General features: G+C 43.1%; 1 protein-coding gene across 31 annotated transcripts in view; it reads left to right on the plus strand.

Annotated features, from left to right (window-relative positions):
- Nucleotides 1–27,098, plus strand: part of LOC466067 (WASH complex subunit 2A) — a 65,498-nt gene that overhangs the window by 25,384 nt on the left and 13,016 nt on the right. For 12 of the 31 annotated variants that reach the window (XM_054659496.2, XM_054659497.2, XM_054659501.2 and 9 more), the window contains 11 exons: nt 362–419; nt 1,646–1,705; nt 2,097–2,276; nt 4,150–4,277; nt 6,441–6,527; nt 10,512–10,613; nt 12,813–12,944; nt 16,673–16,842; nt 20,494–20,596; nt 24,524–24,676; nt 26,205–26,387. In XM_054659496.2, coding sequence (XP_054515471.2) covers nt 362–419; nt 1,646–1,705; nt 2,097–2,276; nt 4,150–4,277; nt 6,441–6,527; nt 10,512–10,613; nt 12,813–12,944; nt 16,673–16,842; nt 20,494–20,596; nt 24,524–24,676; nt 26,205–26,387 — 1,356 coding nt within the window. The remainder of the gene's footprint in view (nt 1–361; nt 420–1,645; nt 1,706–2,096; nt 2,277–4,149; nt 4,278–6,440; nt 6,528–10,511; nt 10,614–12,812; nt 12,945–16,672; nt 16,843–20,493; nt 20,597–24,523; nt 24,677–26,204; nt 26,388–27,098) is intronic. The other 19 variants (XM_054659505.2, XM_054659509.2, XM_063780616.1 and 16 more) reach the window with 5 other exon arrangements.

The raw sequence follows: 27,098 nt of genomic DNA on the forward strand, positions 1-27,098 counted from the left end.
TTGCTTCTATTTTCATATTTTGGGACATTTTGAACTAAGAATCACAGAGTGAGAAATGCCATATCCTTCTATGCTTTGTTAGGTGAGGAGAAGATGTGCACGTGTTAATGTGAATAATTTACTAGGTGATTGTTTCTTGCCTTATCTGTTGTCTTCCATGTTTGTTTTTAATTCCTGGACAGGCCTAAATTATTTTAGAGTCTGATTTTGCCATAGTTATCACTTTGCAACTGATTTTCTGGCAGAGTAGTAAATATGTAGCTTTAAATCTTGTAGGTTATTTTTCCTTAGAAATCCTCAAATGCAGCTATGCTTTCTCCTGGTTTTTTGAATTCTTTGTCATATACCTTATTTCAACCAGAGTGACCTCTTCACGGAAGCCCCCCAGGATCGGCAAGCTGGAGCCTCTGTTAAGGAGGGTGAGCTGGGGCTGGGCAGCTGCGTCTCGGTGTGCAGAGTTCCAAAACTGTCTTTCTCACTAGGAGATGGAACCCTGAGGTTGTTCCCAAGCCTTGTTTCTGTGTTAAGCAGGAAGCTATTGTTTTTACTGTGGTCCAGTTGAAAGTAATTCATCTTCACGAATTCATGTCTTGGAAAACACAGTACCACCTGTAAACCCATACCACAGTCTTGCCTCTTTGTTAGGAGAGAACTCATAAAAAGTCAGACAAGAAAAGTACCCTAGAGCAATGTTGAGGATGGTTTTCATTGAATGAAGTTTAATTTAAAGAAACATTTTTAACATTCTGTATATAAGTTGGAGACCAGTAATTCCCCAACCCAGTGTGCATTAAAATCATCTGTGCAGGTTTTTTTGTTTTTTGTTTTTGTGTTTTTAGTAGAGACGGGGTTTCACCATGTTGGACCGTTGGACAGGCTGGTCTTAAACTCCTATCCTCAAGTGATCACCCGCCTAGACCTGGCAAAATGCTAGGAATACAGGCATGAGCCACCGCACCTGTCCCCTTGGTGCAGTTTTTAAAAAACACAAATATAAATATATTTTTTAACCTACAAATGTTACTCCATAGGTTTGTGGTAGTTCTTGGGACTTGGGAATTAGTGATTCTAAGTGCCGAGTCTCCTGGGCACAGGCATCAGAGCTGGGCCTTGGAGGCCGCTCCTTGTGCGTGCTGTGCGGGCTGCTAGCCTGGCTCTCCTCTGCTTTCTGCTGTCCACGTTTTGGCATCAGTGACTTGCTTGGTTTCCCCCTTTGCTCTTATGTCTTTATTTTTTTACTGATGACTCACATGTTTTTGCAGTTCTTTTTCACCCGTTCATTCTCATCCAACTGGAATGGGTAGAGGTGGAACTGTTCGGGGGAGCCCCGGTCATGCTGTCCCTGCCTCTGCTGTGCTCACCTCCTCCCTTGGTGTCCCCCAGCTGACCCACTGCTGTGGCTTGATGACGGTCAGCATGCTCTTCCATTGGAGTCACAGCTCAGATTGTGTTAATCCCAAAAAAAAAGTCCTGACATCGGTAGAGAAGAAAATACTAAAGAATTTTAAAATGGCTTGTTCAGGAAAAAGTGGTTTCAAAAGGTCTGATACTAGCTGTGTTTTACATCGCACGTATTTCAGGAAGAAAATAGCAAGGAAAGTTATTTCCCTTGTAAAAATGGTTACCCCTTGCTTTCTCATTCTAGAGTCTTCATCATCCAAACCTGGAAAGAAAATCCCAGCAGGAGCTGTTTCTGTATTTTTAGGTAACATAACTTAGGTTTGTTTTCTAAAAACTACACAAATACTGTTTTTTCCATTTCAAAATTATCATCTTCTAAAGCCTGGCTGGAGATGAGGAAGTACCTGGGAGCTTCAAAGGGCTTTGAGCAGCTTATAGAAAGAGCTCATTTACTGATATTAGCTCTTATTCTCCTAGAGCTCAGTGGCCTTGGACTTTTTTGTGTTTGAGCGACCTGGTGATTCTCCATTGTGAGATGTTCTGTAGCAGTAATGGATGGAGGCTATTGGGCCCTGTTAATGCATTTTGTGGATTAACTGAAATGAAAAGTTTTTGGTGGGTGATAATTTTTTTCTGTAAATTCAACAGGCCCACACTGGCTCACAGCTGTGGCTGTCTTGTCTCTCCACCCACAGGAGACACGGATGTGTTTGGTGCTGCCTCCGTTCCATCACTGAAGGAGCCACAGAAGCCTGAGCAGCCCACTCCAAGGAAAAGCCCCTACGTTCCCCCTCCCACTGGCCTGTTTGATGATGATGATGGTGATGATGATGACGACTTTTTCTCGACACCCCACAGCAAACCTTCTAAAACAGGTATGTGTTCCTGCCTCCGTTTCTAGGACTTCAGCCAGAAAAAGAATGTTGCCTAAAAAGAACATAAGCTCACCTAGTTCTGTATCTCTTACAGTGCCAGAATCCCTTCTCCAGCATTCCTGTCATTGAGTTGTTGTGTCTGTACTTACATAGGTGTGGTGCCTGGGAGGTCTGTTTTATGACCCAATCTTTTCTGCTCTGTAAGCTAATTACTATGATTATTTTCCTTACAGAGAGCTGAAATCCTTTTCTGTATAATTTTTGTTTGCAATTTCCAGTTCTGACCTTTGGTGTTGTAAAGTTTTAATCATCCTTTCTTCCAGCCGACCTTAGTCAATTACATGAGCAGCGGGTTGTGTGCCGGCCATTTATTTCCCAGCTTCTCATTTCTCTGCCAAAAAGCTCAGGTGGCCTTGGTCTTTCCTCAGATGATGGAGTTTTCATCCCCTTGGCCACTTTGGCATTCTCCTCTCTTTTCCTCTTAAATGTAAGTCCTATGTCCTGAAGTCATTCCCATAAATCATTTGTTTTTAAATGTGCAGATGAATCTTCCAGGGGCTTTTGTCAAAATGAAGATTCCGATTCAGTAGGTCCAGGGTGGGGCCTGAGAATTTACATTTCCAGCAAGCTTCATGGTCTGTAGATCACACTTCGAATAGCAAGACTTAGATCTATTGACTGCTCTTCCAGAAAAGAAAGGTAGATCCCTAGATCCCTAAGTTGCACATGATTTTCAGCAACTTTATAAAATAAAAAAGGATGGCATAGGAATGGATGGAACTAGAATGCATTTAGAAGCCGGCTGTCTGGACTCACTCTCTTCCAGTGTTAGGTGTAGAAAGTAAGGATGGAAGCCGAAGTGTGAGGGAAAACGATAGCCTAGTTAATCTAGAAAGAGTGCAAACGGATGCAGAATGCACACAGGTCTCAGTGAAGATGACAGTGAATGAAGGTAGTAGTGCTTTTTGAAGCTCCACAGGGCTCTTACTTAGTGGATATCTTTGAGAACTGATTTAGAATCCCTAGTAAATTGATGCTGCTTTCTTTGACAACTCCTAGTCTCTTCAGACATTCATGAGTCAGTGACCTCATTTCAGCAACACATGCCCTATTCGGTACAGCAGTGCTTATGGTGATGAAAGGTTGGAAACCACCCAAATACTTACCAGTAGAGTAAGCTATGGCCCTTCTATTCAGTGGACTATTCTGTGACAGTTAAAAAGAAAGGGGTCTACGCTTGTTGATTTGGGAAGATTTTGTAGGTACATTGAGTGGAAAACACAAATGGTAAGACACATTGTTCAAATTACCTTCTTATTTATAGCCTTATTTGTAAATAACTAGTGTTAATTCATTAGTGCATCCTTTGGGGGAATTAGAAGCATGTATGCTGAACTGTTCCCAATGTTCATCTTGTTTGAGTAGACTGGTGGAATTATGAGGAGATTTCATTATTTGCTTTTATCTGCTTTTCTACAGTTTGATTTTTTTTAAAGCAGGAGCCAAGCCTTCATTTCTCAGATTCCTTAGATGATTGACTTGGTGGCCCTCTTAAATGATCTTTCTTCCTCTAGATCTCTCTTCACCTTGTAAGCCAGTCCAAGCTACTCTAAGCACAGGAGATGGCTGCTTGGATAAGCTTGTGAGCCACGTGGATAAACTATCTGTCCTGTCTTTCAACTGAACTGCTACTATGCACTTTGAAAAATTCCAAGGGAAGAGTATAGTTCCACTTACTATTTCTTTATAACTAATCAAGAAACAACATAACTTTTTATGTTTATTCTTTGGGAGGGAAGAATTCTTTAATCTGTGAATTTTGTGATAGGATGTTTGATGTTAGTGTCATTTTATGCCTTGGTATTTTTTACAGGCAAAGTCCAATCCACTGCCGATATCTTTGGTGACGAAGAAGGAGATCTGTTCAAAGAAAAAGCCGTAGCATCGCCAGAAGCCACTGTGAGTCAGACAGATGAAAATAAAGCAAGAGCAGAAAAAAAGGTGAGCAGGAGGGAAGACTTAACGCAGGAGCATTGATCTGCAGCATTTTAATAATTCATCCGGAACCCAGAGGGAAGTACTGTTCCCTTTCACGTTCATATTGAAGAACTTCAAACAGAAAGTGGAAAGAACATTGCAGTGAACACCCAAATAACTGCCACCCAGATTGATCAGTTCTTAGGGTTTTGGCAAACACTTTATGGATGTAAACCTTGTTACATATCTATTGTTTTCCTGAACTATTTGCATGTAAGTTGTTTGAACTGTTTGCTGCATGGAACTGTTTCCATTTAGTCATTGTGACATTCTACCCCTAAATATTTCATTAAGCCTCTCTCGAAAAGACTTCCATATAAGCACAATGCCATTATCAACAGCTGTGAGACTAACAGTAATTCTATAGTAGAATCTAATATCTAGTCTGTATTAGAATTGCTCCAGTTGCCCCAGAATGTCTTTGTAAAATCACCCCAACAAATAGAATACAGATTTAAAATTATCTCGCATATAGTTCATATTGCAATTTCCTCTCTTGTCCCCAAAATGCCATTTACAGCAGTGATCCCCAACCTTTTTGGCATTAGGGACATAAGGAGAGTGCAACCTGCAATCTAGATCCCTTGCATGCACAGTTCACAATAGCGTTTGCCCTCCTATGAGAATCTGATGCTGCCACTGATCTGACAGGAGGAGGAGCTCAGGCAGTAATGCTTGCTGCTCACCTCACCTCCTGCTGTGCGGCCCGGCTCCTAACAGGCCATGGACTGGTCTGCAGCCCAGGGTTGGGGACCCCTGCTTTATAGTATTTTTTTATGTTTTGATTTTTTTTTTGTTCTAAGAAACTCAGGATTCGGACAGTGTGTCTGCATTGCATTTGGTTGTCACATCTCTTTGGTCTCCTTAATCTAGAGCAACACCTCCCACATCTTTTTTTTTTTAATATCCAGCCACTTGTCTTGTAGAATGTGTCTCGTGAATTTGCTTGATTATTTTCCTATGAATAGATTCAGGGTGAGAAGTTTTGGCAAGAATACAAGCAGGCAGGGTTGTGCACTTCCAGTTGGATCACCTCCCAAGACACATCAGGTCCACTGTCTGCCTCATTCAGACACGTTTGTCACTTGGTTGTTAGGGTGCCCACCACACTGCTTCATTGGAAAGGTACCCTGTTCTCTTTTGCCATTGCTAAGTTGATCTCTAAAGTGATAGTTGAACACAGTGTGAATACCTGTTCTCTCCCAGCCTTTTACTCAGTGTTTTGAAAATCCACTGATGATCTTTTCTTGACTCAGTTAATCTGTTAGCGGGCATAAACCACTATTTTTTTAATTCTATATTTCTTATTAGTTGGCATTCTTCTGAATGAAGTTCTTTCTCTCCCTCTCCTTCCCCGATTTTTAGTATTGCTTTGGGATCATGTATTCATTCTTCAGTGTAGATGATAATCCATTACCATCATTCTTCTTCTTTCTTTTTTTTTTTTTTTTGTGAGACAGGGTCTTGCTCTGTTGCCCAGGCTGGAGTGTAGTGGTGCAATCACAGCTCACTGCAGCCTCAACCTCCTGGGTTCAAGCAATTCTCCAGCCTCAGCCTACCAAGTAGCTGGGACTATATGCGTGCGCCACCATGCCCGGCTAATTTTTTGTGGAGATGGGTTTTGCCCATGTTGGCCAAACCATCATTCTTTTTGATGCTCAGATTGACCTGCATTTGGCCAGTGTGTGTGTCCCCAGCAGTTTTTAAGCCCTTCTGACTGCTTGACCTTTCACTGCTGTCCTGTACAGCTGGTCCCTCCTCTTTCTACAGTTTGTCTCTTCGTGTCATGTCCTGGCTGTGAAACCCTGACTTTCTCCTGCCGACCACCTAAGGCCCAGCATTCAGAACCTGTCAGGCTCGTCAGGCAGCCTGTCTTTCCATGCTGTCTCTCATTGCATATGTCCCATCTGTGCACCCATTGACCCAGACTGTGTGTCCTGCTCCCTGATACACCAGATGTGTCCTCTGTTTGTCTTGCTGTTCTCTTAACAGCCCCTTTGGTTTGTTGCCTATCACAGCAGAGACTCCGTGTGTTTTCTAGATTGATTGAGTAAACCCTCTTTTCTGGGTATCTTACGCGTTAATGCTTAATTTTTCTTTTTCTTCCCCGCCCCCCCGCCGACAAAGGTTACCTTATCTTCCAGCAAAAATCTCAAGCCCTCATCAGAAACAAAGACTCAAAAAGGCTTATTTTCAGATGAGGAGGACTCTGAGGTATGGAATTCTTTGGCTTAGTTGTGGGTATTAGTCTATGGATATGACATAGAAACTATTTTTGAATCAGGTTTTTCTCAATAGAGTTATAAGACTTTTTGTTAAGTACTCCAGTTCTTTAAAAATTATCTCTAGAGGCCAGGAGCGGTGGTTCACGCCTGTAATCCCAGCACTTTGGTAGGTCAAGGCAGGCGGATACCTGAGGTCAGGAGTTCAAGACCAGGCTGGCCAACATGATGAAACCCTGTCTATATTAAAAAGACAAAAATTAGCCGGGTATGGTGGTGCGAGCCTGTAATCCCAGTTACTCAGGAGGCTGAGATAGGAGATTCACTTGAACCCGGGAGGCAGAAGTTGCAATGAACCGAGATCACACCATTGCACTCCAGCCTGGGCGACAGAGCGAGACTTCATCTCAAAATAAATAAATGAATAAAAAATAATCTCTTGAGAGCACAGGGGCTTTAGAAAGCAATATGTTTACAATACTTTTCACTTTGGGTTGGACTGTATTTACATTTCCTGGGATGAAAATCCTCTCTCTTTAGGATGCTCAGATTTTAAACTGTTCATGGGCTCATGATGTGATGAGGAGCTTGCACCAGAGTGGAGGTCACCACGCTACTTCCTTTATTCACATTCTCACTAACTAGACCGTGGCTTAATGCTGTAGCAGATGGGTTCTGGCATAGCCATCTGTCTTGTCGAGACTGAGACCACTAACAGCCTGTGGGACCCTGGTTCACAGGTTGCTTTGGTCCCTCCAGGCACCTTAGAACCACCTCTCAGAATTTCACTGCTTTTCCTGAGTCTCTCAGGCCTAGGTCGTCGTAGATCCAATTTTAAGTTGGCCTTTTAGGAGATCATAGAACTGTATGAGAATGTAATGGGAAGTAATAAGCCCCTTTTACAGAAAAATATGTGGACATGGCAGAAACTTAGATGTATTTCAAGAAACTGTGGGCTCTAGGTTAGGCTGTCATGGTTGGGCTTTGCACTCACAGCAAGGATGAACATGGAACCCTTTGGAAGTAGAGTGATTGCCCTTGATGTAAAGAATACCTTTGAGGCTATCACTGAAGGCGAGTGTACAAAACATGGGAGTTAACCAGAGTCCAGTTAAGTCACAACCCTGACCCCTGAGAAACAGCATGATGGGGCCTCCACCATCTTATCCTCATGTCATGGATCCCCTGTGTCACCCACACCTGCACCTCGGGGTCTTTGCACCGGCCCCTGCCATTCTGAGGAATGCTCTTCCCAGAATCCAACTTGCTTCCTCACTCTTCGATTTCTCTGTGAGGCCTCGCTGATGAAATACACACAACAGGAAGCCTGCTAGCACATACCACCCTGTGCTCCTGGTCCTCCTTCCTATTTCACTGTTTACCACGGCACGTGTTGCCAGGGACAGTGTATATTTACTTACTCATTGTCTCTACTTCCCACTAAAGTACGTGCCACGAGGGCAGGACTTTTTATTCCCTATTTGTATCCCTAACACCCTGTCCTTAATACCAGTGCTTGGCATGTTGTAAGCCATCCAATAATTGTTGATTAGACAAGAAAACCAAATGTGAGCAATTTCAGTGACTTACGAGGTGTTCTGGTTATTTGTTGCTATGAAACAAGTAACTCCAAAACCTAGTGGTTCATAACACCCATAGTTTTGTTGTCTCACAGTTCCAGAGGTTGACTGGGCTTAGCTAGGCCATTGTCACTGAGGGTCTCTTGTGTCTGAAGGTGGCTGGGCTGAGGATCACCTTATTCATATGTCTGGTACCTGGGCACTGGGGCCCCTGGGACATCTCTCACTAGCCCTGTGTGGCTCCCAGCATGTAGTCAGGGAAGCCGGTACTCTTGCATGCTGGCTCAGGGCTGTAGGGGAGAGTCCTCAGAGAGAGCCCAGTGGAGGCCATGTCGCCTTCTGTGTTCCAGCCTTGGAAGTCAACGGTGTTCCTTTTGCTTCATTTGTTGGTCAAGATGGTCACAATGGCCCATCCAGGTTCATGGGGAGAGGCCGTAGGCTCCCCTTCTTGATGGTGGGAGTGTAAATGAACTCTCAGACTTGTGTGAAAACCCTACCAAAGGCTTTGCCCCATGTGTGTCATCATAGAGTGAATGTTTTTATTGAATATTGTTCAGATTCTGAGGCAAGGAGAAGTAAAACTAAGGCAGTCTAAGTAAGAGTTAAAGCTTTGGACCCGAAGGAATGCGTCCTGACTCCTTTCTCTATATCTCAAGTGTGGGGCTGAAGCTTGCCCTGTGAAGTCATTTTGGGGGAACATATTTGAGGTAATGGAAGTGTCTTTTCTTGCAGTACCAAGAAAGGTATCAGTTAAGGGTCCGAAACTGTGATGTTGACATTTGTTTTTGTTCTTTGCTTTGGTTTACTTTCATTTTCTTAGAACAGCAGAACCCTTTCTCTTGCCATTGTGTAACATGCAGGAGGGGCACGGGATGCCTGGAATCCCCCACGTGGCCTCTTCTATCTAAATAAACCCATGGGACTCCGGGGAACACAGGGGAAAAACACTGTGTGGAGGAGATCTCACTTAGTGAACTCATTAGGTCTATATTTAGGAGTAGACAGCGACCCCATAATTTAAAAAAAAAAAAAACTGTCCAAAGAGGTCTTAGAGATATCTTCTTGTCCTATTTAATTGTTCGGCTCTTGTGTATTGACATTTATCTTCCCAAGGGAATAGATGTCCCATTTTATGTTTCTACTTCATGTAGGTCAACTTGCAGGTCTCTCCTTGCAGGATAAGCTGATGTTTTATAACATTTTGAAAATTTCTTGATTTTTATATTTTTTAGCTATTTTGAGATGAAATTATACTCTTTTTGCCTAGGCTGGAGTGCAATGGTGGGATCTTGGCTCACTGCAACCTCTGCCTTCCGGGTTCAAGCAATTCTCCTGCCACAGCCTCCTGAGTAGCTAAGATTACAGGCACCCACCACCACACCTGGCTAATCTGGTATTTTTACAAAATGAATATAGGCTGGTCTTGAACTCCTGACCTCAGGTGATCTGCTTGCCCCAGCCTCCCAAAATGCTGGGATTATAGACATGAGCCACAGCACCGAGCTGAAAGTTTCTTTAGAATCTATCAGGTCTTATCCTGGTTTGCAACATCATATACCTATAGTTAAGCTAAGTAGACTAGCAAACATTTAAAATTAAGTTTAATTTGTATTTATTTAAAAGAAATAAGTCGTCCGGGTGTGGTGGCTCAAGCCTGTAATCCCAGCACTTGGGGAAGCCAAGGCGGGTGGATCACAAGGTCAGGAGATCGAGACCATCCTGGCTAACATGGTGAAACCCCGTCTCTACTAAAAATACAAAAAAATTAGCCAGGCGTGGTGGCAGGCGCCTGTAGTCTCAGCTACTCAGGAGGCAGAGGCAAGAGAATGGTGTGAATCCGGGAGGCGGAGCTTTCAGTGAGCCGAGATTGCAACACTGCACTGCAGCCTGGGCAACACAGCGAGACTCTGCCTGAAAAAAAAGAAAAAGAAGTAAGTCATAATCTTAGGAGAGGAGGGTGTTACTAAATAAAATAGTTGTAGCTCCATTAATTTGGGAATCTAGCCCCTGTTTCTTTATTGACCCTGTCTAATCTCTGATTCTTTAGACAGTAATGGGAAGCCATGCTTATATATTTATTTTTTTAGCATGGTGTAGGAAATTGATTCAAAAACTTATTCCTGCCTTCTGTCATTCAGGTGGGAATACAGAAGCCCCTGGGCTCTGCGAGGCCACCAGATCCTGTAGCTCTCCTCCTCCTTAGCACCACTGCACACACCCTGCACAGACCCTGAGGCCTATCCCTTTAAGGACTCTGTCTGACCCACCTTCCCTCTCAGGAAAGAAGCCTAGACACATGGCAGCTGTCATGTCTGAGTCACTTGTGTTTTATACTGGCCTGATATTTTAAAAACTGATATTCCTGTTAACCAGCAACTTTAATTTCAATCCAACAGGATTTGTTTTCTTCTCAAAGTGCGAGTAACTTAAAAGGTGCGTCTCTGCTGCCTGGCAAGCTCCCCACGTCGGTTTCCCTGTTTGATGATGAAGATGAAGAGGTAAACATTGTTATTGTAACACTAGATAATTTAGATTAGGAGAAAACGGTTGTTGATGTAACTTTCTACCCAGAGGCTCATATACTAGCAAAAGGTGGTAAGGAAGCAGTCAGGCTACCTGAAGTTTATATAACAAAAATATTTCTGTTTTTATTTCATTGACTTCTTCCTTATATTTTCCTAGCTGTGCAATGGAGAAGACATTAGATTCTTGACGCAGTTCTTTTTTTTTTTTTTTTTCCGAGTTGGAGACTTTCTCTGTCACCCAGGCTGGAGTGCAGTGATGCGATCTTGGCTCACTGCAACCAGGTTCAGGTGATTCTCCTGCCTCGACCTCCCAAGTAGCTGGGACTACAGGTACGCACCACCACTCCCGGCTAATTTTTGTATTGTTAGTAGAGACAGGGTTTCACCATATTGGCCAGGCTAGTTTCGAACTCCTGATCTCAGGTGATCCGCCTGCCTCGGCCTCCCTAAGTGCTAGGATTACAGGTATGAGCCACCGTGCCTGGCCTCTTGACACAGTTCTTATGGAGTGAAATCTACAGGTTTTATTTTTAGAAATCTGCCTTTGAGAAATACAATTGACCCTTTAACAGTGTGGAGGTTATTTTCACTTCCACATTGCAGTGAAAAATCCATATATAACTTCTTACTTCCCAAAAACTTATCTACTGATAGCTTACTGTTAAGGAGAAGCCTCATGGATAACATAAACAGGTGATTAACATATAAATAGTATAATATCTCTTTATATATTTTTGTATTCCTGACATATCTAGCTTTTCCTTTTTTTTTTTTATGATATGTCTAGGCCACATGGTTTGTCTGCAAGATTTTTCAAATTGTTGCAAATGTCCAAAAAAATTTTCAACATATTACTGAGAAAACATTTGTGTCGAAGTGGACCTGTGCAGCTCAAACCTGTGTCATTCAGGGTCAGCTGTACTTCAGTCTAGAGGATGGATCAACATATACCCAATGACCTACAAGAATGTTTTGGATCAAGTGGAGATACAAAGGAGAAGGCAGCCATGTCCTGACCATTGCCTTTGTTTCCCATCCTGGCTGGAGAGAGCACAGTGGGGAAGAGAAATAAGAGAGAAGACAACCCAAACCTTAACTCTCATGCAGTACTGGGCGGTGGTGAGCTCATAGGCTTTGCCATCAGACCCCTGGGTTCATATCCCAGCTCCACCACTTGCAAACCAGGGACCTGGGGCAAGTAACTTAACCTTCCTTAAGCTCATGTGGCTTAACAGTGAGTAGGGTCATTGTGGCAGCTGTAACTACTGGTCTGAACCTCTTGCAGAGTGCCGGCACATAATAAGTGCATAGTGAATGTGAGCTCTGTCATTAGCATCCCCAATGGACACCAGCTCATTATTCTCCTGGCCTGTCCTACATTACCACACTCTCCTTAAAGGAGACTTCATCCAGGAAGACACTCCCTTCATCCATCTTCACATTCCAGGGCTGTTCACCTGCTGTTAAGAGTTTGTCCATCCTAACTCAGACTCAGGCCCTCTGATGCTTTTGTTCCCCTTATCTGAATAAAAGCACCTTAATAAATATAACTTTTGGGGAGTGCTTGACCACAGAAGAATTTACAAATGCCATTAAACTTAGTACACCAGCAATTTTATTTAGTAAACTATTTCTCCACTTTGTATAATCTCTTTGAAACTAATGAGAAACACAAGTCATGCCTTCCCTCCATCCCAGGTGTATGTCTTTCTGACCTGTAAAGGAGTGGAGACAGACCCCCAGTTCTCTCCTTTGAGCCATTGTTCTGGTTTCTCATTCGTGGAGACGACAGTGTGAGTTTCTGGCTGCTGCGGGGGCTCCCGTGCCCATTGCAGGCTGTAACCCCCTGAAATGAGCAGAGAGGCACTTGCCCACAGGGCGACTGGATGGGGCTCAGTTTCTCCTTGTACTTCATGATCTCATTCGCATGTTGTTCTCCTGCTTATTCACAGCTGTTCTGCCTTTGAGTTCTATGGTAATCTCTTTCCCTTCTATGGGTGCAGTGAGAAAAGGCTGTAGTTTGGGATTTACTAGCATTTTGCGGTTTTTCCCCGCCAGAGTTGTTATTTGTATACCTGACTGGAGACTTACTTCCTAACAGTGTGATATAGGAGGACATCCTATGTTTTCTGATTATAAAGTTGTCTTCCTTTCTGCCATTTGCTTTTCTAGGATAATCTTTTTGGGGGTACAGCTGCTAAGAGGCAGACATTGTCTCTACAAGCTCAGAGAGAAGAGAAAGCAAAAGCCTCCGAGCTCTCCAAAAAGAAAGCATCTGCCCTGTTGTTCAGCAGTGATGAGGAGGTGAGCTGAGGTTTCTGCTAAAGAAGAGGGGATGATTTCATGGGATTTAAGAGTTAAAGCCATCCCAAGTCTTTTTCTACCTGTTTTATATCTCGTGATGTTCAGTCACCAAAGGTGATGTTCAGTCACCAAAGGTGATGTTCAGTCACCAAAGGTGATGTTCACAAGATTGTCTTTTCTGAAGGAAGACATTTAATGTAATATATTAATTTAAAGATGAATCTCTTCAAAATGGTTAGGAATAAGTGTGACTCCCACACGATAGTGTATGCTCCTTCAAATGAGTTAGGCTGGCTAGGGGGGAAATGATGTCTCAGCCATCGCTAGGTTCATGGTCGAGTCCCTTAGAACAAATGACAGATTAACCAGAGAAAAGTGTGCAAGTTTACGTAAGATAAGTTTTACCAGACACAGGAGCCTTCAGAAAGAAAAACTCAAGAGAAACAGGAAATCCTGTGTCAATTTGATGCTGTCTGATGAAGAAGTGGACAGTTTTGGAGGAGCACGATTAGATGAAAGGGGTGTGACCTGATGGGAATAAGCTGGGGGAGCTCAGCAAGGCCTGCGTGGTCAGATCATTCTCTGCATCTTTACAAATAAGGAGGCTCCTTTCCTCTGGGAATAGGGAGGACTGGAATGAAGTTCTTATGACCTACTCCAGAGAGGGTTAGAGGATTCTTCTATGTCCTGCTTCAGAGGAGAAGGGCCAGGGAAAGGTCAGAGAGACCTTTCTGCTTCTGTTTTCTCAAATGCCAAGGTGTCATATTTTGAGATAGCATGTCCCGTATACCCCAATGGCCATATATACTAGTATCTTGTTAAATGACTACTGTGTTTCATTAATTTAGAACTATAGTTAGGAGGAGTTACCTATTGCGGTTAAACTCCTTTTTGAGGGAGTCTTAGCAATATTTCTGTTTGTGATCTGGATAGATACTACCAAATCAGTTAGTTTAGTTGCCAACTCAATCAGATTTAGTAGCAGGGAATCAGATTTAGCTGTGCAGAAAAAGACTTTAAATATGATGATATAAAAAATCCTGAGTATTAAACATCTTCCTGTGTTATAATAATTCCTCTTTTTTTTAACATTGTAGGCAAGTTAGGAGGGGGTGAAGTGGATATATAAGTCATAGATATGTTCGTGTTCTTACTGAAAGCAATTTAAAAATTCTGAAGCAGATTGCAAAAAAAAAATGTATTAAAAGCTTATGCGGCCGGGCGTGGTGGCTCACGTCTGTAATCCCAGCACTTTGAGAGTCTGAGGCAGGCAGATCACTTGAGGTTGGGAGTTCGAGACCAGCCTAACCAACATGGAGAAACCTTGTCTCTATTAAAAATACAAAAAAATTAGCAGGTTGTGGTGGTGCATGCCTGTAATCCCAACTACTCAGGAGGCTGAGGCAGGAGAATCACTTGAACCCAGGAGATGGAGGTTGTTGTGAACCGAGATCATGCCATTGCACTCCAGCCTGGGCAACGAGCGAAACTCCGTCTCAAAAAAAAGCTTATGCAACACACATGTGAACAAGACACAATGAAAACCTGCTAGTAATCCTTTTACTACACAAGTCTGAGTCTGGCCTTTAGAAAGCATTTAAGGAATTCCCACCCAGCTGTGCTCATGCCTTCACATCAAGGAACTCCCAAGCATATATAATTTGTGTTTTCTACTCAAATGTATGAATTTATGATAGATTATCCAGTTTTTTTCTTTTAAACATTGTCAGTGATTGTTCCCCCTGTAGCAACAGCCAGACATCAGTGTAGTTGCTCCTACTAGAGTATTATAGTGGTTCAGGGAAAATAAAAACATTACCTAAAGCTTGGAGCAAAAAGACATGCAGAAGAAAGACAGCCAAGGTTCTAGAACAGGGGCGTCCAGTCTTTTGGCTTCCCTGACCCACACTGGAAGAAGAAGAATTGTCTTGGGTCACACATAAAGTGCACTAACACTAACAATAGCTGACGAACTAAAAAAATAAAAAGGTTCATGCATAAATCCCATAATGTTTTAAGAAAGTTTACAGATTTGTGGTGGGCCGCATTCAAAGCCATACTGGGCTGTGTGTGGCCCATGGGCCACAGGTTGGACAAGCTTGTCCTAGAACAAAGGCTGTCAACTTCGGCTGCTCATTGGGATCCATGGGGAACTTAAAAGAGTGCTGACAGGCCGGGCACAGTGGCTCACGCCTGTAATCCCAGCACTCTGGGAGGCCAAGGAGGTGGGCAGATCACCTGAGATTAGGAGTTTGAGACCAGCCTGGCCAACATGGCAAAACTCTGTCTCTACTAAAAAATACAAAAATTATCTGGGTGTTGTGGTGCTTGCCTGTAATCCCAGCTACTCAGGAGGCTGAGGCAAGAGAATCACTTGAACCCGGGAGGCAGAGGTTGCAGTGAGCCGAGACCGCGCCACTGCACTCGAACCCGGGAGGCAGAGGTTGCAGTGAGCCGAGACCGCGCCACTGCACTCCAGCCCGGGCCACAGAGCAAGACTCTGTCTCAAAAAAGGGAAAAAAAAAAAAAAAAAAAAAAAGAGAAGACCTAACGAGTGCTGACAGTGGATCCCAGCTCCAGAGATTCTGAATTAATCTGGTTGGGGTACAGCCTCGTCATTGGAGTTTTGTGATGCTCTCTAGTGGATTTCAGCGTTTAGTCACTGCTAAACATTGAGGAGCACTTCTCAAACCTTCATGTTTAGGAAATCACCCAGGCACCCTGTGAAATGCAGGTTCTGACTCAGAAAATAGGGGCGGGGCCTGAAATTCTGCATAATCTGCTGCTGGCTTGTGGACTCCACTTTGATTTGCAAGACTCTAGACTCCAGAGATAGAGCACTTATGCAAGTGCTTGGGAGTTCTTTGATTTGAAGGGGTGTGAGCATAGTTGAGTAGAATTTCCTTAAATGCTTTCTAAAGGCCACATTCAGACTTGTGGTAAAAGGATTACTGGCAGTTTTTCATTGTGTCTTGTTCACATGTGTGTTGCGTGAGTTTTTACACTTTTTTTTTTCAATCTGCTTTAGGATTTTTAAAATTAAAATATTCTTCTCTGGAGTTGGAAGTTCTTGAGTTCTTGGTATTTTTACATTCGGCTTCCTTATAGCCTCTGTAATTAATGTTGATTCCCTGAAATAGACAAGTCGCTTGTCGTAATACAGTGCAGAACCACAGTGGGAAGAGACATCGTGGCAGGTGTTGGAGGAGGAAATCATGGGAAGCTCTGTGAGGTCAGAGAGCCCAGCTGTCTAGATCTGAGTTCAAAGAAAAGTCTTAGGCATGAGCTTTCTTCAAGACTGATGCACTAAGTTTAATACTTAGTTTAAATACAACTTAGTTTAACAAATATAAGTTTTATTTTACTTCCCATGTTTTATAATCTAAATTGCCATTGGACTTTTTTTTCTTTTTTTGAGACAGAGTCTCGCTCTGTCCCCCAGGCTGGAGTGCAGTGGCACGATCTCCGTTCACTGCAAGCTCTGCCTCCTGGGTTCACTCCATTCTCCTGCCTCAGCCTCCCAAGTAGCTGGGACTACAGGCTCCCGCCACCACACCCGGCTAATTTTCTTGTATTTTTAGTAGAGACGGGGTTTCACCGTGTTAGCAAGGATGGTCTTGATCTGCTGATCTCGTGATTCACCCGCCTCGGCCTCCCAAAGTGCTGGGATTACAGGTATGAGCCACTGCGCCTGGCCTGGAGTTTTAATATATATTTTATGTTTTAAGGACCAGTGGAATATTCCTGCTTCACAGACCCACTTAGCATCTGACAGCAGGTCTAAAGGAGAACCCAGGGATTCTGGGACCCTCCAGAGCCAGGAGGCCAAGGCTGTGAAAAAGACCAGTCTCTTTGAGGAAGACGAAGAAGATGATCTTTTTGCCATTGCCAAGGACAGGTGAGATAGTCATTGGAAGGAGTCCCTCACTCCGTGTCCGTGGTAACAAGAAAAGGAATCTGATGCACAAGCTAGTTCATCGGGTGATTGCTAATCATGGATCACATAGTGATTGTGCCAGTGAGAATGTCTTTGCTTTTCAATGGCACCATCTTTTCCCTCAGTACCCGGAAATGTTTGTCTTTGTGGATCCTTATCTGATTTCTTCCCCAATCATTATTTTTTAACCATATTCTTTTTCTTTGTTTGTCAGGGATTTGAGTATCTTTTGTTTGTGATTTTTCTCTGGGCTACTCTAAAGTATGTCAGGTTCGGTCAGGATTACTTAAAAGTTACTTTAGGCCAGGCACGTTGGCTCACGCCTGTAATCCCAGCACTTTGGGAGGCTGAGGTGGGCGGATCACGATGTCAGGAGTTCAAGACCAGCCTGGCCAATATGGTGAAACCCTGTCTCTACTAAAAAAATATAAAAATTAGCCGAGTGTGGTGGCACGTGCCTGTAGTCCTAGCTACTTGGGAGGCTGAGGCAGAAGAATGGCTTGAACTCGGGAGGTGGAGGTTGCAGTGAGCTGAGATGGCACCACTGCACTCCAGCCTGGGCGATGGAGCAAGACTCCATCTCAAAAAAAAAAAAAAAAAGAAAAAAAGTTTTTGTTATTTGAATAGAAATCTGCTCAGCATTTAACACATCCTGTTAGGAGGAAGTTCCCTGTAGAGCTGTGCAGTATCACTCCAGGGGCTGATAACCCATAGCCGACCTAGGTGCCTCTCCCCATTAATGCTGGAACTGAAGCTGCTAGGATATTCAGAGTGAGCGTGGGCTGTGGTTGGTATAACATGCTGCCAGATTAGCTTATGGGTTCAGAATTACTTCCCTGCAAATACTTTTTTTCCTTTTGGAAGCCTGACATGATTACTTTGAAATTCACCTGAATGTTATTAGCAGAAAGAAGTAACTGATTGGACATGTAAATCCTATGCTTTGGTGTGGTTAAGCGTCATTTGATAGATTCAGAAGTACCTCAGGTTTCTGTCTCCAAATACTCGAATCTTGTCAAGCATCACCATTTCTGCATTAGGCCTCTGTAACTTGACACTCGGATGCATCTTTGGTCTCTGATTTAGAATATAGGCTCTGGAAACTTGATATTAAATTCTGATTCTGCCAGTTCCTGTCTGAATAACCTTGGGCAAGTTACCTAACTTCCCTGTGCCTCAATTTCCTCATTTGTTAAACAAAAATAAAAACAGCATTTCTCTCATCGGTTTGTTGGGATGATGAGATGGAATCTAAATGTGAAATGCTGAGCACAATAGCTGGCACATTCTGAGCCCTCAGGTATTACCAGTTAGCATCGTGAGTGCAGGGAAATAGTACATTCCTTTATTTTTGTTGCTCTCTCCTGGGACATTCTTCTTCCTGTGTTGCCTGGCCACCTTCTTTCAAAACTAAGTGTAAGTCTTGTTTCTTAAGAAGCCTTCCCAGCTGGGCGCAGTGGCTCACGCCTGTAATCCCAGCACTTGGGGAGGCCGAGGCAGGCAGATCACGAGGTCAGGAGTTGAAGAACAGCCTGACCAACATGGTGAAACCCCGTCTCTACTAAAAATACAAAAATGAGCTGGGTGTGGTGTCATGCACCTGTAATCCCAGCTACTCGGGAGGCTGAGGCAGGAGAATCGCTTGAACCTGGGAGGCAGAGGTTACAGTGAGCCAAGATCTCACCACTGCACTCCAGCCTGGGCAACAGAGAGAGACTCCATCTCAAAAAAAAAAAAAAAGGCCTTTCTTTCCTAACTTTAAACAGACGAGAAAGAGAAGAAATAGGGAGTCGAGGGCGGACATGGCTCCACCTTCATACCCCAACACCCTCAGCTGACCATTTTCTGCGCTGTATCCAGGTTAGCTTATTCCCATGAGTGTCCACTACCCCCACCCCACACAAGGTCATAAATCTGGCAGTCTGAACCCCATCTTGTTTGTGGGTCCTGGTTCCAGCCACACACCATACCTGGCTTTCAGGAATGCTTTCTCTGCTCCAGATACATCCTACCTCCTATTGTTCCCGAAGTTGTCTGTCAAGTTTTGTGTATGGAAAATAATTCATACCTTCATCAGATCTCAAAAGAAGCTTTACACACACAAGAAGAAGTTGAGGTGAGGATGTGGAGGAATTGGAACCCTCATACGCTGCTGGTGGGAACGTAAAATGGTGTAGTCACTTTGGAAAGTAGTTTGGCATTTCCTCAAAATGTTAAACATAGAGTCACCATATGACATAATAGTTTCATTCCTATGTATATACATAAGAGAAATGAAATTAGTTGTTCATATAAAAACTTGTACATGAGTGTTTATTGCAGCCTTAGTTATAACAGCCGAAAGTGTAAGCAACCCAAATGTCCATCAACTGATGACTGGATAAACAAAATGTATAATCATACGATGGACTGTTCTTCAGCAATAAAAAAGAATAAAGTAATGATGCATCCTAGAACATGAATGAACCTAGAAAATTTTATGTTACTTGAAAGAAGCTGGTCACAGAAAACCACATATTGTATTGTTCCATTTATATGAAATGTATAGATAAACCATAGAGACAGAAAGTAGATTAGTGGTTGCCAGGGTCTGTGGGGCAGGGGGAATGGAGAGTGATGGCTCATAGGCATGGCGGTTCTTTTTGGGGTCATGATAATGTTGTGCACTTAGGTTGTAGTGATATTGCACAACTCAATGAGTATATTAAAGAAAACATTGAAGTATGCACTTTAAAAGAGTGAATCTGGATTAAGAAAACCATTGAAGTACACACTTTAAAAGAGTGAATCTGGCCAGGTGCAACGGCTCATGCCTGTAATCCTAACTGATTGGGAGGCCAAGTGGAAGGATCTCTTGAGGCCAGGTGTTTGAGACCAGCCTGAGCAACATAGAGCGACCTCACCTCTCCAAAAAAGTAAAAAAATTAGCCAGGCATGGTGATGTGTGCCTGTAGTTGTAGCTACTTGAGAGGCTAAGGCAGGAGATCACTTGAGTTCAGGAATTTGAGGCTGCAGTGGGATATGATTGTGCCATTGCTCTCCAGCCTGGGCAGTAGAGTGAGACCCTGTCTTAAAAAGTAAAATAAATATTAAAAATAAAGTAAATACAAGGTGAATTTTATGGAATGTAAATTATGTCTCGATAACGCTACTAAAAATAAGAAATAGAAGCCAGGCACAGGGTCATTTCCCAGTGCTGATCCTGGCCCTGTGATCTCTCTTGGCAACCGTCTTCATGACAGTTCTGGAAATAGGCATGTCCGCTTTGATTCTTTTTGTGCTATAGGAAGTGGGAGAGAATGTTCTGCTTGGGAAGGCTCAGGCATCGTGTGCCTTGCAGCGGTAACAGCTGATGAACCTGCACTGGATAGTAACAGGAAAGGGGCAACCTGAGGCAGGAGGGACAGAGACTGGTGATTTGTTGGAGTCAGATTTCATCTATTTCAAAGGTCTTTCCTGTTTGCTTTCAACTGTGTAAGGTCAACTAATGGCTTGGGTGTTTGGGTGGTAGGTGGATTCCTGTAGGTGCAGTCTAGAAGAAATATTGTTGTTATGGTTTTTGTTTTTTTCATCACACTTTTCCTTAATTTGACCTTTTGTTTGTTTGTGTAGCCAAAAGAAGACCCAGAGAGTGTCACTCCTCTTTGAAGACGATGTTGATAGCGGAGGCTCTCTGTTTGGCTCTCCTCCCACATCTATTCCTCCTGCAACAAAGGTATTCCTCATCTCTTAGTCCCAGGAAATGTCCTTGAGTTTATGCTGCATCAGTAGTGGTACTTCCCCGAACCAGCTCTTCATACCTAACCTTGGAGGCTGAGTCTTATGGAAGACCTTATTTGCCTGGTTTCAGAAAGAGATCTTCTGATTAATAGTATTCTACAGAAGAAGCACATGTGCAAAGCCATCATTCAGTGTCAGGTGTAGGAACAAGGAACTGGGTCTCAGAAGAGGCTTGGGCCCCACTGGCATGGAATTCTGCCAACATTAGACTAGGCCGGTTAAGGCAAAATCATTCCTTTTATGAGTGTGTGTCGAGTACTAACACTGGTCCTGGTTTATATTAGCCAATCAGTAAAAAGGAAGGAAATTCTCACATGTGCTACAAAATGCATGAACCTTGAGGCCGTTATACTCCATCAGTGGAGAAATGGTCACACAGGTCCTAGTACAGTTAGACTGTGGAATACTATACAGTGGTAAAAAACCCAGGGTGGAGCTTATTGGGATGAAAAACATACTGCAGGCCAAAAAAAAAAAAAAAAAGCGTAAACACATAAACATGGTGTAATTTAAACTTTACAAAACAAGAAATACACATGAATGCCTGGAAGCCAGCCTGAAATCATCGATAGCACATTGTTACCAGTGATTATGTCCAGGGAAAGGTATGGAATGGGGAACTTCATACTCTCAATGCCTTTTTAAAGCCTTTTTAAGGAAGGCATTTGTGCATTACTGTGGAATTAGAAATAAACTCCAAACAAAAAATATCTAGGAGATATGGAAGAAGACCCTTCCTGTTAAATGGAGTTACTCAGCTTATACCAGAAGCTCTCAGCCCTGGGCCAGCATGCTGCCCACCCTGGGCCCCAGGCTCCCTGCTGCTGCTTCTACGGGGCTCCTGAGCCTTTCCTTGGGTGCTCTGTACTTACATCTCCCCCTTTGAGGACATCCAGTGGTTGTACAATTAAAGGAGTCAGGAGATCTGATTGGTTTTTCTTTGTAAATTATAAATAAACTACTCTGGAGGATAACTGAGCAATAAATTAATGAATTTTGGAGCCTCTGGAGCTGTAAAACTTCTTTCAACCTATGGTAATTATGATTGTTAAATAAAACAAAAGGTCAAGACACACAACTTAAGTAGCTGAATAGCCTACACGTTTTTGATTATTTGTGAAATATAATCATCTTTAGACAATAGTAAATAAAAGATATTTCTTGTTTACAGATATTTCAGTGTAAGTTAATTGTGACTTGGTTGTAAGCCTATGTTGACCAAAAGGTTAAACCACAGGCAGGAGAACTTAAAGAAATGTAATGTGAGCTTTGTTTTGAGCCAAGCTTGAGAACTACTAGCCCAGTAAAGAGACTCCACACAAACTGAGAATGCGTCCCAGAGTGGGCCACACGAGACACAGCATTTATACATTTCTGTTATATAGAAAATGGGAAAAGGGGGCAGTGAAGCAACGGTGACTTTCTTAACAATTCAGATTGGTGCTCAGTGACATTGAATATAAGATAAAGTAAATATGTGGTTAATGTGTTTTCCTCATTAGCCTTTTACCCTAATGAGTACATAGGGGTCGCAGTTGCAGGGTCAGGAGAGGGATGGTTGATTTTGTGCTGCCTTTGTGCTTCATCCAATAGGCAGGTTGTAATCGGTACCTGTCAGTGTGATATTTGACAGACTCTGGCCTTGCAGGTGAGGTTCAGCTTTCGTTCATAGGCCCGGTTTCTATTACCCATATGGCCAAGATGCAGCCATTTTAGACAATTTTTTTTTCTTCAGACTTTCCTTATTTTCTGACACCTATCAAGAAAGTAAATTTGACCAGGCGCGGTGGCTCACGCCTGTAATCCCAACACTTTGGGAGGCTGAGGTGGGTGGATCACCTGAGGTCAGGAGTTTGGGACCAGCCTGGCCAACATGGTGGAACCCCATCTCTGTTAAAAATACAAAAATTAGCCAGGCATGGTGGTGCACGCCTGTGATCCCAGCTACTAGGGAGGCTGGGGCAGGAGAATTGCTTGAACCTGAGAGATGGATTTTGCAGTGAGCTGAGGTTGTGCCAGTGCACTCCAGCCTGGGCAACAGAGTGAGACTCCATCTCAAAAAAAAAAAAAAAAAAAGAAAGAAAAAAACAGGAAGTAAACTTCATGACAAGGATGAGCTTGTCTTCAAGAAGATTAAAACTGGTACTTTGGGTAGCATTTTCTGTGGTTTAAGGACCTTAGTTATATATGAAGGAAGAATATGATTTGCCATACTTAAGTCTCTTTTTGTCTCCCCTATCAACTATTTGCATTGATTTTTTTTTTTTTTTTTTTTTTTTTTTTTTTTTTTTGAGACAGAGTCTTGCTCTTTCGTCCAGGCTGGAGTGCAGTGGCGCATCTCGGCTCACTGCAAGCTCCGCCTCCCGGGTTCACGCCATTCTGCCTCAGCCTCCCTAGTAGCTGGGACTACGGGCACCCACCACCATGCCCAACTAATTTTTTGTATTTCTTTAGTAGAGACGGGGTTTCACTGTGTTAGCCAGGATGGTCTCGATCTCCTGATCTCATGATCCGCCCACCTTGGCCTCCCAAAGTGCTTGGATTACAGGTGTGAGCCACCGCGCCCGGCTTGCACTGAATTTTTATGTAGTTTTCAGTGAGTCCAGGATGTTCCACAAAAGCCTTTTCCTTTGATCACTTCAGTGTTGCCTTATCTCTTCTGAAATTCTTTATGCCTTCCAGTGTTCTTTTATGTCAAGTTCAATGGTTTTGCACTTTACTTATCTCTTCCTAACTAAAAATCCCCTTGCTCTCTTCTTTCTTCATTCATCACATTTTAAAATCATGATTAGCAATGTCCTTCCTTAGTTTCCCAAATCTGCCTTCCTAACTTGCTTCAGGCATTGCCTCAAAGCACACTTCCTCGTGTCATATGGTATGATTTGTATCTGTACTATACTATAATAGAGCTTTAGTTTTTTCTCAAGCACTTGTTGATAAGTCACTTGCTGCAAAAATGCCATGAATTCCAGGAAAGTCACAAACCTCAGTTTCCTAGTCCCCAAATCCCTGCCTCCCTGATAAGGAAGACATGAGAAATGGGCTGAAGTGCTTGCAGACTTGTATTGAACACTGAGTTGGTATAAAACACTAGGACTGGCCATGAAAATATAGTGTATAGTCCTTTCAGATGAACAGACAAACAGATATGTGCTAGCTGTTATATAAGTTAGGAAGAAAGTCAAGGAAGGGTCAAGTAGAGAGATAAATATTATGCTTATTCAACAAAGCAACTGACACTAAATGAAGAGGACAGAGACTGTGGGTGACATCTGCGTGGGGGCCCTGCTTGAAGGATGGGGAGGATTTGCACCTACAGACATCGAGGGCAGCGTGGCATGGAAGTCTGGAAGTTTGCAGTGACCTTAAGGAACAGCAAGGAAAGGAGGAGATGCATATGAGTAGAGGGATAGAATGGGGTGTCTGCTGAGTGTCATTTGCTTCATGCAAGGAGTGCTGGTTTGGGTTGGGAGAGGACCTGATCCAGCAGGTGTTTTGTTTTAGCAAGACAACGCTGGATAATGTCTTCTAGTTGAAATATAAGAGGAGTGAGGCAGAGAGAGAGACTCATAATCGTCTGGTGGCAGAGATAAGGATCTGAGTGAGGGAGGCATGGGGGTTGACAGACACAAGTAGACAGATACAGGTGATGTGGTGGCGTGAAGTGTCCTGTCCACAAGTCCCGGGTGGTGGTGTTTTTTGCTTCTCCCCTTTGGTGCTACCTTCACTATCCTGTCCTCTCTTCCTTGATCACATTTAGCTGAAGCCCTAAGAGGATGGTTTGGGCTTGTTCTGTATATGGCCATGCTGGTCAGACACACTTTTTTATTGTTGTGGATGTCATGTACTCTTCTTTTGGTAGAAAAAAGAGACTGTCTCTGAGGCACCACCTTTGCTGTTCAGCGATGAAGAAGAGAAGGAGGCACAACTTGGAGTGAAGTCTGTGGATAAGAAGGTTGAGAGTGCCAAGGAGTCATTAAAATTTGGGAGAACTGATGTGGCTGAGTCAGAAAAGGTGGACTTTTTTCTCTTGTATACTTGAATGCATTTGTCTCTCGTATGTTGTTTCAAACACACATAACCCCTTAAGTTTTTTGACCACAGAAAATAAATGGCCCATTTGTAGACAGATTCGAAAACATAGACAAGCAGGCTGTGTCCCCACAGTGCAGGAAGCCTCTGCAGGGCCTTTCCTCCTGGCCCTTCTCCAAGACATGTGCGCACTGTGGTGTGCCTGCTCCTGTCTCTGTGGTTACTGTCACGTCATGGCATCTTTGCTTTCTAACTTGTTCTCTTCTGTGCAGTGTTCCTGTTACCCTTGGTCCTCCTTTGGTCCCCAACTGCACTTGAATTTAAATGTCAGTTTTAAGGAGATTTTAGTTTAGCATCCTTTTACTTTTAGATGATATTGGCAAGGATTACAGAGTAGAGTGAAATTTCTACTCTTTCTAAAACACTAGCTTTCAAGTCCTGGACGGTCTGCCGTCTCTTGCAGGAGGCCTGTGGGTAGTGCTGCTGGCCACACCTGGGCATCCAGCTTTGTGGTTGCCTTCAGTCTCTATATGCCTCTTTTCTTTCTCTAACTTTTCTTATACGCTGTGTGTCCAGCTGCTTAGGTCTAAGATCTCCCAGGGCCTGTGTGAAGAGTGTTGCATTTGCATTTGCTGCTGAGGCTCCTTGGAGCTACAGTGATACAAGCATTTCATTTGTACCTGTGTTCCTGTGTGAAATTCTCTTCCTAGTGGCTGTGTGTGGACCCCAGTCCTATCCCAGTCCTGGTCCACACTTGACTCTGACTGGTTGCTGTACTGCCCTCTCCCTGAGTGTAAGCCCCTTGCAGACTTGGCCCAGTTTGTTTTGCTCACCATCATATCTGTAGTACTGGCATATTACCTTGCACACAGTAGGCACTATGTTATAAACTTTGTATTTCTTTAAAGAAGCATTTTTTTAATAGTTTGAGTACTCTGAAATCGGGATGTACCTCATAATCAATGGTATCTTACCTGAAATGTGCCATTTGTTGAATGAATAAATACTGCATTTTAGAATTATTTCAGAGATTCTTCTTCAATTGCCTATACAGTGTAAGCCTTTTACAATTTGAGGGTCTGATTTTCCTGATTAGATTTCCCCCTTGGGGCTTATGTATTAGTTAAATGCTACGAATTCATGGTCCACTCCCAATGATTGGCACTTGTATTGGTTATCTTTGACACTTAGAAGTTCTTCCTAGTTCATGAGCAACCAGTGTGCATCAGGATTATAGCCGTCCTATCACTTGATATGAGAGAGGGACCCATGGTCTTAATGCTTGGAAAAGTTATCTTTGGCTACGGATGATTGTACAAGACTGTCTCTTGGAGCAGCCAATCAAGAATTGACCTCAGTGTTTTGTTACTTGGGCACAGATGTGATTCACTGTGCCCTGAGTCATGCAAATGTGGCAGTTACTGAATTAACGAGGAGCTTGGCAGGCTCCATGATAGGATTTGTATTTCCAGGTGTTACTTATTTTTTCCCCCTATTATTTTCATTTTCAGGAAGGACTTTTGACTAGATCTGCTCAGGAAACAGTCAAGCATTCTGATTTATTTTCTTCATCATCCCCATTGGACAAAGGAACCAAGCCTAGAACCAAAACTGTTCTTAGCTTGTTTGATGAGGAAGAGGATAAAATGGAAGATCAAAACATTATCCAGGCTCCACAGAAAGAAGTAGGAAAGGTAAGCAAAAAGCAATAGTGGTTCAAGTCTCTGGATGAGATAAAAGACTCTCATCTCATGGTTGTCATTCTGTCATGTGAGTTTCTGAAGGAATCTTAACCTTCAATGTAGTGTGTTAATGATTCTGTGCAGTCATTTAGATATTTGGGAATCTTAATCAGGAACTCTTACCTCAAGTAGCAGTGTTAGGATAGGGGATTAGAATTTCACCCCCCTCTTCTGGGATTTACAGACCTTGTTGTTCCTTCTAGCAAAACTTTGCCCCTTGGCCAGTTGTGGGACGTAAACAGCAGGAAAGGGAAGTTAGGCTGGAGCTGTACAGTTAAGTATTACTAACATTCAGTTTAAGAAAAAGTGTTGTAGATGAACCTTTCATACTGATCAGGTGTCAGCAAACTATTTCTATAAAGGACCATATAATGACTATTTTAGCTTTTGCAGCCTATTTGGGCTCTGTCATAACTGCCTAGCTCTGCCATTGGCAGCATGAAAACAGCCCTAGGAAACATGAAGATGGATGGGCATGAAGATGGATGGACTGTGTTCCAGTAAGTTTTATTAATAAAAATAGGTGATGGTCAGCTGGGCGTGGTGGCTCACACCTGTAATCCCAGCACTTTAGGAGGCCAAGGTGGGTGGATCACAAGGTCAAGAAATCGAGACCATCCTGGCCAACATAATGAAACCCTGTTTCTACTAAAAATACAAAAA

Source organism: Pan troglodytes, chromosome 8 (assembly GCF_028858775.2).
Source record: "Pan troglodytes isolate AG18354 chromosome 8, NHGRI_mPanTro3-v2.0_pri, whole genome shotgun sequence".
Lineage (NCBI taxonomy): Eukaryota > Metazoa > Chordata > Mammalia > Primates > Hominidae > Pan > Pan troglodytes.